Below are 12,767 nucleotides of genomic sequence, written 5' to 3'. Positions count from 1 at the left end.
CCTCTTCTTCCCTTTTCACTCTTACAAAACTCGTTTTTTTTAAATTTCCTCCTCCCTCTTTGTCCTCACCTGTCTCAACGATCACTTATTATTAGCATGCGGCGCACCTGAAGACCAAACGAGAGGCGTAATGCAGACGAATCGGACACGAATAACTAGAGGCCTAATAATGGTCATCATGATAATAACCCCAATTTCAGGGAAATGGAAAGCAGTAGGAAATGCACACGGGCAGCCTTTTGCCACCTCTGCAAGCCTTTATTAGAAAGGTTTGGTGTTTTGAGCGTAATTTTGGCAGCGCAACGTGTTGTGTTGATTAACAATTACTGGGCGAACGAGACAAGGGAGGAGTCGCAGGGTAAACGGCTTCTCTTAATATAAGGATGGCGCTTTTTAGACCTGCGGCTGTTTTGTCAAATGGCATTTTGTTTTTCCTCTGAGGATTAGTCAGAACCCCTTTAGAGAGCATAATGGAAATGTGTGAGTCTTAGCACGTGTGGCTGAGGAAAGTGAGTGTATGTCAAAAGCATGCAACTGTGACTTTCTTTTTTTTTTTTGTACTGGAGTTAAAAGAGAAATTAGGGAATGTTATTGTAACTCTGAAAGCCTGTTAATGCGGATAAATAAAGAGCGAATAAAAATGATGTGTCCATAAAGACGACATGTTTGAAGACGAGGGTGTTTGAAGAGTGCGCTGACCTCCAGCAGGAACAGCCCTGCCGCCCTTCGCTCTCTCGGCGCTCGTCGTGTCCAGCAGGCTCATGTCGGACATCTTGACTCCGGATCGAGCCTCGGCGATCAGCTGCCTGGCTCGCTCTCTCAGCTGCCTCCGCCGCTCGGCGTCCCGCTCCTGCACACGGGAACAGGAGAACGTCAGGGGACTGTTGTCGAGGTAGATGTTACGAGATAAATCAGGAAAAAAACAAAACGGTACAATCCCAAATATCAGATGGAGTGTAAGGAAATTAGGACTGCTTGTTTACAGTGGCCACATAGAAAGGTGTCATATCAATATTCAACTTCGCTCTCTCAGGTTGTTTCGGGTATTTCAATGTATCCGAAACAATACTGGATATTTGTCATCGGTCTCATCATGCTCCATGAGTCCTTTCTTTCTACCCTCTGATATTAATCTCTAAAACATATCACCGTCTCAATTTAAACAGGTCACTCTCATTCACAGGTGGCGAACCCAAATACGAAAAGTCCTTTTCATATATCGTATAAAGACTTAAAATAATGTCTGTTTATGCCAACATTCGATCACTTGTGTTTTTCTATGTTTTTAGTTGTGATACATAAATGGCTGCTCATGTTTTGTTGCATGTTATTTCTGCTCGTGTGATGTGATTTTCATAACTGCTGCTGCTTATTACATTACGGCTACTTTAAGACGGCCCACTGCTGATAAAAAAAATAAAGACACCGTTATCTGAAATTTGTGCACGACATCGGAAAAAGTGTTGCTATAAAACGGATGCACGCATCTCACTGTATTATGGAGTTATGAACATAGACACAGCCCCTCCCCTCCCCCCGTCTCACACACACACACACACACACACACACACACACACACACACACACACACACACACACACACACACACACACACACACACACACACACACACACACACACACACACACCATCTTGGCACTAGACAGATACTGTATTGAGCCGTAACCATCAGAGCAATGGCAGAAATGCCATTTTCAGCTCGATCCAATCTGATCTCACTGATAGCACAGGCCGCACACACACACACACACACACACACACACACACACACACACACACACACACACACACACACACACACACACACACACACACACACACACACACACACACACACACACACACACACAGAGCAGACGGGAAAACCTTGATGATGTCAATTGACAAGCACTTAACTGATGACGAGCACACACACTGGGTGCACAGGCTACAACTACATACAGTGACTAGATAGACACAAACAAATATCCAGGACAGGTGGATGAAAAGAAAGTGGCACAAACAATGAAAATAAGAGACACAAAGAAGAGAAGAGGAACAGAAAGAAATCTTTAAATAATAATTTAAAAAAAGTGCTTTGAAAAGCAGCTATGAAAGATTATACTGATTTTAAAAAGTATCCAGGCTCTTAAGTTGTCCTACTTTTATGACTGGAGTTGTGTTTCCATGCATGCAAGTCAATTGTAAAAAAAAAAAAAAAATGGCTGCACGTTTGAAGCCTCTACTATTACTACAGCAGAAGCTATAAAGCTCACGAACAAACAACAACTTAAACAAACCCCGTCTCGCACTCGCATGCATGAACTCGTCGACCAAAACACACAGTCACCTACACACACTCCTCCAAAACCTGAACCCACCCCCCCCTCCTATCCCAAACATACACAAGCACATAGGACCCAGGGGAGAGTGAAGCTGCATTTCTCTGTCGCTGCTCTCCCTCCCTGTGGTTTCCTGTTAATCAGGCTTCTCCATATTGAGGCAGGGGTTTTAGGGCTGGCCTATTGAAGCCGCCCATTTATCCATTAACAAAACAAGCAGCGCCGGCTAATGAGCTACATCTCTCCATTTCCATGTCAATTGTTTGTTTGTAGCTATTGTTTGGCCGGGACAATGGGGTTGTATTGTAAATGACAGCAACCCTAATGCACTCTGTGTATGTGTATGTGTGTGTGTGTGTGTGGTGTGTGTGTGTGTGGGGGGGGGAGTGGGGAGGGGGGCGGGCCCAGGGGGATGCCCACGGGGAGAGGACAACACACCTTAGAGAGAGACTGATAAAAAAAAAAAAAAAAAAAGAGAGGGAGAGAGACAGTGTCAGAGGGAAAAGAAAGAGACAGAAAGACAGATAAAGAGTGAGGAGAGGAGTGAGAGAAGTCACAACACTTCTTCCCCGGCTCTCATTCACCACAGTTCCAGGCGACAGAGCAAGGAAACGAGATTTGTGGTTTGAAAAATAGAAATATATATGCTGAAAACAAGTTACAAAGTGTTTTACAAAGAGAAAAAAAACACTTGAAAAAGACAAATTGTATCTGGAAACAAGATTTGTTTGTCAATTATAGGTTTCACAATGTGAAAGTGATCAGTTACTTCACTAAAAACAATGCATTTTCATGTAATATCATAGCTATATAAAATACATTAGCTATAGTGGCGGAGGTGCTGTGAAAACACGCCTTAATGCTGTGACAGTCGGGGAAACCCTGGATTAAGAATCACAATGACAACGAATTAATGGATAATTATAAGTACAGTGGTAACTCAGTTTGTGTTTACATTTGTGTAACCTAGCAACATGATACAAAATACACAACTGTTTCTGTTCACTTTAGAAATGCAGTGCGCAAGAAAGTAAATGTGTGTGACAAGACACATACGTGCAAAACAGAAGAGGATCTAAAAACCCTCTTTCAGACCAACACGGTGAGGCAGGTTAAAACTTGTCAGGGGTCTTTCCGTACGTTCAACCCCACCACCGACCTATATGTGATATGGTGTACGGTAGGAGGACAGGAAGCACTGCCTGAAACACCTCTTTCAAAAGAGCCCTTGTAATGATCTCTGCCGAGTGGAAGGATGATTTTGTTTAGGAAACATTCGGCTGCACGACAACCTTGATAAGGGGTTGAGATGAACCTAAACAGGCGCTAAGATCATCTATCAAAGTTAAAAAGGGGTGAAGTTTCTGTTACAGTTTTCGGACCAGACACAAAGAATAATTGCTTTTCCTTCTTCATACTTGTTACATTTTGTTCCAGTATTTCTTTCTTTCCATCCGTGCTTCCTTCTTTTTTCATTTTTTTTTCATCATGTTTTATAAGCAGTCCTCTCCCCGCTTTTATAAATGTAATATGATAAACAGTAATGTCACCGATGGCCTTCTGGCTATGAACTGGTTCCGATATCCAATCTGGCCTTCACAGATATGGATGCAGCTACCAGTTTGAGTGTGCCTGTGTGTGTTGTAGCTATATATATATATATATATATATATATACACACACACACATACATACATACATACAGCTCAGGCCCCCGACACAATCCAAAACATCCCGGTGCATTATTGTTGTTAGCCATTTTGGGGACAGGAAATGGGAAATTGACTTTGCCTATCCAGAGGCTAGGATTAACACTATAGAAAAATGCATCTGAGTAGCGACTAGCTCCATCAGCTACAGAGCCACCATTCAAAAATATGAGAATGTGTTTTGGAGGGGAGAGGAGAGGCCTTTTTTTATTTTTTTAAATTTTTTTATTGTGTGAAACGATCTCGTATAAAATCTATCTGTGGCTAATTTTACTTGAGTGCATGTGAGTTTGCAAAACTGTTGGAATACGTGTCGTTCGTATCGGTTACCGTCAGGAAGTAGAAGTAGTAACCTGAGGCAAAATAAAGGTTTCGGTTTTCATTATCAAACAAAAACAACAAAAAAAACACGTCAATGATTCAAGAAGACCTTCTTATATTCATAAGAGTTGGACACAATGCAGAGAAAGTGACGACAAAGTACAACTTGCAAGACACAAAGCAGACTTCTACTTTAGATGAATTAGTCTCCAGAAATGTGTTTACATCATGCAAACAGGTGCCTGTCAACTCGCTCAGCCCAATTACAACTCATTGTTTTGTAGCAGCACGGTATGCCAGAAAACTTTTTTCATTCATAGGACAGACGGGTCGACCGAGTGGAGATTAAATGCCACCTAGTGGACGCGATACTAAAACGCGAACTACTTCCAACTTGGAAAGCGGCAATAGATACATACACATACGGCGCTTGGATTTGGCAAGATCAGACAACAACAACAACAACAAGGGTGGATCCAAAAGCCACGGGGATGCAACTTTAAAAAAAAAAAAAAAAAAGCAGAGAGGACAAACCCAACCAGCCACGTCATTACATGATCAAAGCCAGGATGAAAAAGGAGCAGAAAAAAAGGAGGAGAGAAAGCGAGTCAGCTGGTGGTCAACGGGCAGTGGCGGCTTCAAGAATGGAGACTCAGGAGGAGAAGAGACTTTTCTTTTTAAAAATGGCGACAGCCAGAACAATCGCGTACTGTGTCTTCCATCGACTGCTGCGAACCTCCAGAGGAAGAGAGGCTAAACGGTTGAGTGCGAGGCTGAGACAGAGGGCTCCTCTGTGGGCTTGGCGTCGGGCGAGGACCCCCTCTCCGCTCCGGAGGCTCTCTTTGAGCACAGGGGGAGCCGGTTGTCGCCTTGGTTGCTCTTTTCTGGGCGAGTAGAAAGAGGGAGGGAGGGCACGCACCACTGGTCATGTACAGAGGCCTGGCGTGGGCACAGAGTGATGCCACACACACACACACACACACACACACACACACACACACACACACACACACACACACACACACACACACACAGAGCAATGCGCACACAATCACTATCTAAAAAGGGTTTGCCAACCTCCCAGATAGCCAGCCAGTCTGGCAGCCAGTCATGCAGCTCCAGACATTTGTCATGACAGGCTAATTCACAGTCAAGAGGTGCTTTAGGTCTCTATCTTTCCCAGGCACACACACACACACACACACACACACACACACACACACACACACACACACACACACACACACACACACACACACACACACACACACACACACACACACACACACACACACACCAAACCATTCAGATAGCTGTGTAATCACACACCCGTCAGCATTGTTTCAATTGCCAGAGTGACGGTCCAGACACAACGCACACGCAGGTAGAAATCAATCAACTGTTGGTAGTTCATTCAAACCACAAAAACAAAAACAACACGGAGTCGACACATGACAAACTTTAATGTTATTATACGCTTTAAAAGCGGCAATTAAAAGCCGTATCATCACTCTACGTCTATTTTCTGACAATTTCCACCTGGAGATATATAAAAGAGAATTTACTGAATCACTTAATTTAGATTTAAAAAAAAAATAATTGTATCTATTAAACCTGAAAACCGGTCTGTTGCTACATATTGACATACAGATATACATATACATACAAAACTGATTGGAATCTTAATATTTTCAACATTGATGTTACAATGTGATAATTATGGAACATTATTGTGATGGTAATAATTCCTTTAAAAAAAACAATGGTATCTACAGTTGATACGATGTGCTATCAAACCAGGTTGAGAGCGAGGATCGATGGTGACCAACCAACAACAACATCCTCTTTGTGACAGGAAGCGATGGGGCTTATGGGAAATGTGGTCTTCAGTTTGAGAATCACTAACGGAGGCTTCAAATTATCTGTTCACTTTAATTACACTGTAATGTATCAAAAACAAATATGGGTATATATATAAAAATAATACATGTGCCAATTTTTTTTTTTTTTTTAAATCTATTAATTTTTCTTCAAAAATTTCAGTAAAGACGGAAAAATTGGAGGAAAAAGGGAGAGAGAGTGAAAGACGGAGAGGGAGGGAGGGAGAGACGGAGAGGGGAGCTTATCGGCCGGCTCCAGACGGAGTGCGCGGATCAATGGGCGCGCGAGGCCCACAGCGATCAATGCATTTGATAAAGAATTAAAGAAGAGCCACTGTACATGGCTATCAAAGAACCAGGACACGGCCTAATTATGATTCGACGGGTGCGTGCCCATGATAGGGGTCCATGTGTGCATGTATGTGTGTGTGTGTGTTATATGTACATAAATATAGAAATCGGGGAGATGGCAGCATGGAAGTGCCGGCTATGTACTGGTGTGTCATATGTGGAGGTGCGTGTGTGTGTGTAGATCTAAAGGTCCGGGAGTGGTGTGTAAGTGTACGAGTGAGGATTTAAATATTAGTGTGTATGCATGCGTCTGAATGGTGGTGTGGAGTGTGTTGCTGTGGTTGTAAAAACAAGCTTTTGTTTATACATTGCATGTGTGAAATTTTTAAACGGTCTATGTTTGTGATGAGTCTGATAGAATGACTGAGATTATTTCCTACTTTTTTTGTTTATAAAAAAAAGGATCAGCGATGTAGTAATAAACAATCAGGCGTTTTTTTTTTTCTTTATTATTAAGCTGTTTTGCGTTATTTGTATTTCATCAGTCTTTGTGTGTTGTAATATCTTGTATGTGTGTTTTCTGTTTAGATGTGTGTCTTTAAATGGTCCAATCCCCATAAAAATAACACAAATAATATATTATTTGGGAAATAGCTGCAGCAGCACATAGATGCAGATGTGAAAGACTACACTTCAAATAGTGTGTATATGACAGAGAATATCATTTGTATTCACCAGTTTGGAATGTGTGTCTCAAATATAAAAAAACAAAGGTGTGTGTGTGTGTGTGTGTGTGTGTGTGTGTGTGTGTGTGTGTGTGTGTGTGTGTGTGTGTGTGTGTGTGTGTGTGTGTGTGTGTGTGTGTGTGTGTGTGTAAAATCAAGCTGATATTCTTCAAGCAAATAAACTTTGTTTGACTTGGGATCTGTTTAACTGCGGTTTTCACAGTTGAATTAACAGTTTGTCCTGCGCACATTGTGTGTGTGTGTGTGTACTTAAAGGGCACTCGTACAGTAGGACAGGTATAACAGGTAGAGTGGAGTGCACACACGCAGACACACAAAAGTCAGAGGAGCTCGTCAATCTGACAGACGAGTAAGATGGGAAGGTTTTGCCCTTTGAATAGACAGGATAATTGCTGGGGAGGGGGGAGGGGAGGAGGACGGAAAGAGGTGAAGGGAGTAAGAGAGGAGGAGAGAGGTGGAAAGAAAGAGATGGAGAACATGAGCTCAACTCAGGCTCCGCCCCCTTTCATGGAAAATACAACTGACTTTTTGCAGTTATGGCCTTTTTTTTTTTTTTTTAAAGTGCCGCCAGTTCCTCGGCCAGAAGTCCTGCCCCTGAGGAACCATCAGGGTGGAGAAGGATACGTTGGTCGAGCCCGTATATCGACCACTACTGTGTGCATGTGAAAATATATCTGTAAACTGATTTTTTTGTTTTTAATCCAGTTTCAATCAAGACTATAATGTTGACTGGTTGAAGAAAACCCTTGTAATTGCCAATATCTTCTATTTTAACAATACGGATGTTTAAATGACAGTTTTGTGGCTTTAAGTGAGCAAGAGACGCTAAATTGAACTCTGTTTACTTATTGTGACATTTTGGTTATGTATTAAAGCATAAAACAAAAAAAACAGTTAAAAATGTCTCTCCTTCTAAACTGCAATTTTAAATCACGATGTGATTTAAATATAACTTTGAAAAACTTCACACAACTGCAACATCACAGAAAAAACAATAATACTTTTGTTTTCTTGTTGCATTAAAAAAAAAAAAAGAAAAGAAGTTTCCTCTTCAATCTGTAATTTTGTGAATGTGCAGAATATTTTTAGTTCTTTCAGATTAAAACACAAATGTAAATTCACTTCAGGAGACATTTTGTTCTCGACTCATTGAGTGAAGTTTCTGGAAAGTCCTAAAAAGGCTCACCAGCAATACAGGTGATATTCTGAATCATGGATTCACTAAAGTACAAATCACATAAAAGTATCAAACTATGGACAACGAGTGAATGTACACACACGTGCATATGCTTGTGTACACGTTGAAGTATCAAATCCAAGCTAAACTCTATCACACAAAGGTCCACACATGTATAGAGTGATTTAACTTTCCACTTAAACTCAAACAAATTCTTCAGACACACAGTAAAGTGGTGGGATTACTGTAATCTCATATGCAATAAATGTCCAATATTCTCGTTTTTTTTTTTTTTTTTTTTTTGAGGACCTCATCCGTCTTATTTTATTTACAAAGCAGCTTTGAGAGACACAGAAAGACAGAGAGGGGGAGAAAGCGAAAGACCAGAGCTACAGGGGCGGACATGAAAAACATTTGACACTTCCACTTGGTCAAACGTGAACAAAATAACAAAGAGAGGAAAAAGCGGGAGAGGTGCATGTGTTCAGAAGAGGTATGTAAGTGTATGTGAATTACAGCTTTTCTTCTCTGATGGCTTGATCAGCTCTTGTGATGCAATTCAGAGAGCTGTCTTTCTCTTGCTCGTTAACACACACACACACACACACACACACACACACACACACACACACACACACACACACACACACACACACACACACACACACACACATGCGCGAGCACAAACACACACTCAATTTAGAGACTGCCTTTGATCTCCACTCCAGCCAATTCAGCCACGACACATACCCACACACTCCTAGACGAGCACACACACATAGCCCAAAGAAACTCCACGGCAAACTATTTAGTTTCATTAGGGGCAGATTCTTCAAAAAGAAGAGGGAGAGCAAGAGAAAGGAGGGTAGGAGGAAGGAGGGTGAAGGAAGAAGAGGAAGAAGAGAAGCGGAACAAAATTGAGAACGGGGGAGAAGAAAGGGACGGCAGCCACATTAAAATGAGACCTGGAGAAAAACTATTACTGCTGGGAGAAAGTTGAAAAGGAGAGTGGTCGGGAGGAGGAGGAGGGGAATGAAGAACAAAGTGTGGACAAAAAAGGAGAGTGCGCCAGGCCATACTGGCATTTTCAAAACAGATATTTATTTGTTTCTTCTATATTTGCTGCACAGACGGGATTTTAGCGGTTTAGCTTTTTCAGAGGTTGAACCCACGAGGAGAAAACTGCCATTTAAATATCTGCATTCTCGAGTTGTAAGATTATCACATCATTCCAGGATTATATGTAACATCTACGGAAAGAGGAGTCGTAAAATCAGCTGACAATAAAGTTTATTCTGGCATGAACTGCAGAAAAAAATGATGAAACTGTGCTTCAATTTGTCCTGATGATGAACTGAATCAAGAATATTCCACCATAAAAAAGAGCATGTCCAACTCTAAACACGGACATTAAAGTCCTGTTTTTGTTTGTTGTGATTCGTCGGTTGCCAATGTGACAAAGTTCACATTTCTACCTGTTTGGAAATTAAAGCCAACAGGCAGGTAACAAGTAACCTGTTGTGACTTCTTCTATAATTGCTTGGATGAAATACACAAGAATAAGTCACACAATGTGTTTCAGAGGTTTTGGTACCTTTAGGAATGACAAAGTTAAGTCTGGGGGCTTTGACACAAAAGACAAAAGAAAAAAAAAGAAAAGATAAGTAAAGAAAGAGAGAGAATGACTGAGGAAAGAAAGAAAGAGACAGAGACAAAGAAAGAAAGAAAGAAAGAAAGAAAGAAAGAAAGAAAGAAAGAAAGAAAGAAAGAAAGAAAGAAAGAAAGAAAGAAAGAAAGAAAGAAAGATGCTGTGTGGAGGAGAAAATGAGGACATGATTGCAGTCATGTCAGGATCAGAGGACAGGCAGCAGATGGGAATGGATGACAACACCCACAGGTCACCACAGCAGAGGCCCAGAGTCCTCTCCACCGCTGAGGAGGAGGAGGAGGAGGAGGAGGAGGAGGAGGAGGGACGCGGGAGGAGGAGGAGCGACGCGGGAGGGAGGGGCGGTCGGGGTGCTGGTCGGCAAAAATCAAACGGGACCCAATTATAGGAATCACAACGAGTCAGTGAGCAGGGGAACTCTCTTACCTGGAAAACACCAAGGCATTTGCGTGCACTCATGAACGCATACCACAAGGGCGCACACACGCACACGCACACACACGCACGCACACACACACAAAAACAAAAAAACTGCAGAAGTGCACAGGTGCTACAAACTTGCACATAAAGTACACACATATTTTTTGCAAAAGAAATACACACAGAGTTGCACATGCTTGTGTGTCCACGTGCACACACTTCTCCCAAAACCAAGAGAGGATCCTGATAATTAGCCTGGCCAGGCCGGTGTGAAATTACTGTTCTCATCTGCTAATGGATGAGAAGACCTGAAGCGAATAGACACAGACACAGACAGACACACACACACACACACACACACACACACACACACACACACACACACACACACACACACACACACACACACACACACACACACACACACACACACACACACACACACATTTCTCTATTAAAATAATAACAGTGGGAAAGACTAAAGAGCCAAAGAAAGACTAGATAAAAAATTGGGACGTCTGCACTGAGAATAATAAAAAAAGAGAATAAAGTCTTTGCCCTCGATATTTTTAGGAAAGCTCATTAATTACCTATCTGGCTGCTGCGTGGAAAAGAGGGTGGTGACATTACAACATTACAAGACATCTGCACTACCGACTACTGATATGTTGTGAAGGCCACCTATGAGGAGGGGGAGGAGGAGGAGGAGGAGGATGGGGAGGGGGGCACAAAACAATTAGTCGTACTGCTCGCCCATCAAAGACCACAGAGAGAGAAGAAAACGGAGGAGAGAGGACACGGAGGACACAGAGGAAAAACAAAAGGAGAAAGTGATGGGAAAAGAAAGAATCGGAGAAGAAGACCTGAGATGAAAGAGGGACAGAAACGAGAGAGAGAGAGAGAGAGAGAGAGAGAGAGAGAGGAAAGTGAGTGAGAAGACAGGGAGGAAAAAAAGAAAGAGAAAACTGAACCTGTGACCTTAGATGAAAGAAACAGTCACTGTGGGCTACAATTAGGGATGGCAGGAGGGAGAGCATAGGTCAGGAGAACAGGACACACGCACGCGAGCGTGCACACACACACACACACACACACACACACACACACACACACACACACACACACACACACACACACACACACACACACACACACACACACACACACACACACACACACACACACACCACATTCATGCTGATGTCAGTCACTGTAGCTGTTGATGTGTGGGTATTTATGCACAACAGACCCGACTCGAATTTTGATCTTTTACAGTTTCATTCACTATAAACATGCAAAGAATTGATTTCAGTACAGCCACATATCGATTTGTGCGTTTCAGATTAAAATAAGCTGTAAAAAAACAACAACAACAACCCTCAGTTCTGATTTTATTTACGTAAATATCAATATGATGTAAGAAATAAGACCGATGTTCTCTTTAATCTGCATCTGTTGTGTCTTGTTTGCATAATTTTTCAAGTTAAAAAAATAACAACTGCAAAATGCTGAACTTCCCCAGGTTTAAAAAAAATTATACATTTTTGATGGCATATTATGGACAAATCAACAGATACTTTATATTAGGAGATAAGGCTGAAGGTAAAAGGTGCGATGATGGGAGCGTTGAGATGACATCAAATAAGGTCAAGCGCAGGTGCCAGATGTGATTGGGAGGAGGAGGGGGGGGGGGGTTATTGTTTACATTCACGAGATGTACTTCTTATACAGTTGATATTCCAAATAGTTACAAAAATGTGATGTCATCTAGATGCAATTAAAGATTTAATTTGTGATGTAAATTGCAGCAGGAGATGATTTCTGAATTTAAGGAGGGCCGACATTATCAGGAACAATAAAGAAGAAGTTAACTTCTTTGACCTCCTGTAAGTTTCTCAGGACACAAATATTCATTAGCAGAAGGATCAGACCTTCCGTGTGTCGATTCCTGGAAAGATTGTCTTTCAGGAGAGATTTGGATGAAGTGTTTGGTGTTTTATTTTGAACTTTGGATTCATCGTTGTCTGTGTGGAGAGAAGATTTCCTTCCACTGACCCCCCTCCTACCCTTCACCACACACACACACACACACACACACACACACACACACACACACACACACACACACACACACACACACACACACACACACACACACACACACACACATCAGCCTCCTCCCTGGAAGAATGAAGCCTGCTTTAATTCAATTAAA

At 41.9% G+C, this 12,767-nt stretch overlaps 1 protein-coding gene across 8 annotated transcripts in view; it reads right to left on the bottom strand.

Moving 5' to 3' along the window:
* Positions 1-12,767, bottom strand: part of ehbp1 (EH domain binding protein 1) — a 139,181-nt gene that overhangs the window by 48,220 nt on the left and 78,194 nt on the right. For all 8 annotated transcript variants that reach the window (XM_069712878.1, XM_069712872.1, XM_069712871.1 and 5 more), the window contains one exon: positions 700-850. In XM_069712878.1, the coding sequence (XP_069568979.1) occupies positions 700-850 (151 nt within the window). The remainder of the gene's footprint in view (positions 1-699; positions 851-12,767) is intronic.

The sequence above is a fragment of the Brachyistius frenatus genome, unplaced genomic scaffold, assembly GCF_029030835.1.
Source record: "Brachyistius frenatus isolate BFR_SWC_R1_liver_20210118 unplaced genomic scaffold, ASM2903083v1 Contig_113, whole genome shotgun sequence".
Lineage (NCBI taxonomy): Eukaryota > Metazoa > Chordata > Actinopteri > Embiotocidae > Brachyistius > Brachyistius frenatus.
Note: the sequence above shows the minus strand (reverse complement) of the source record. Positions and strands in the feature narration are given on the sequence as shown.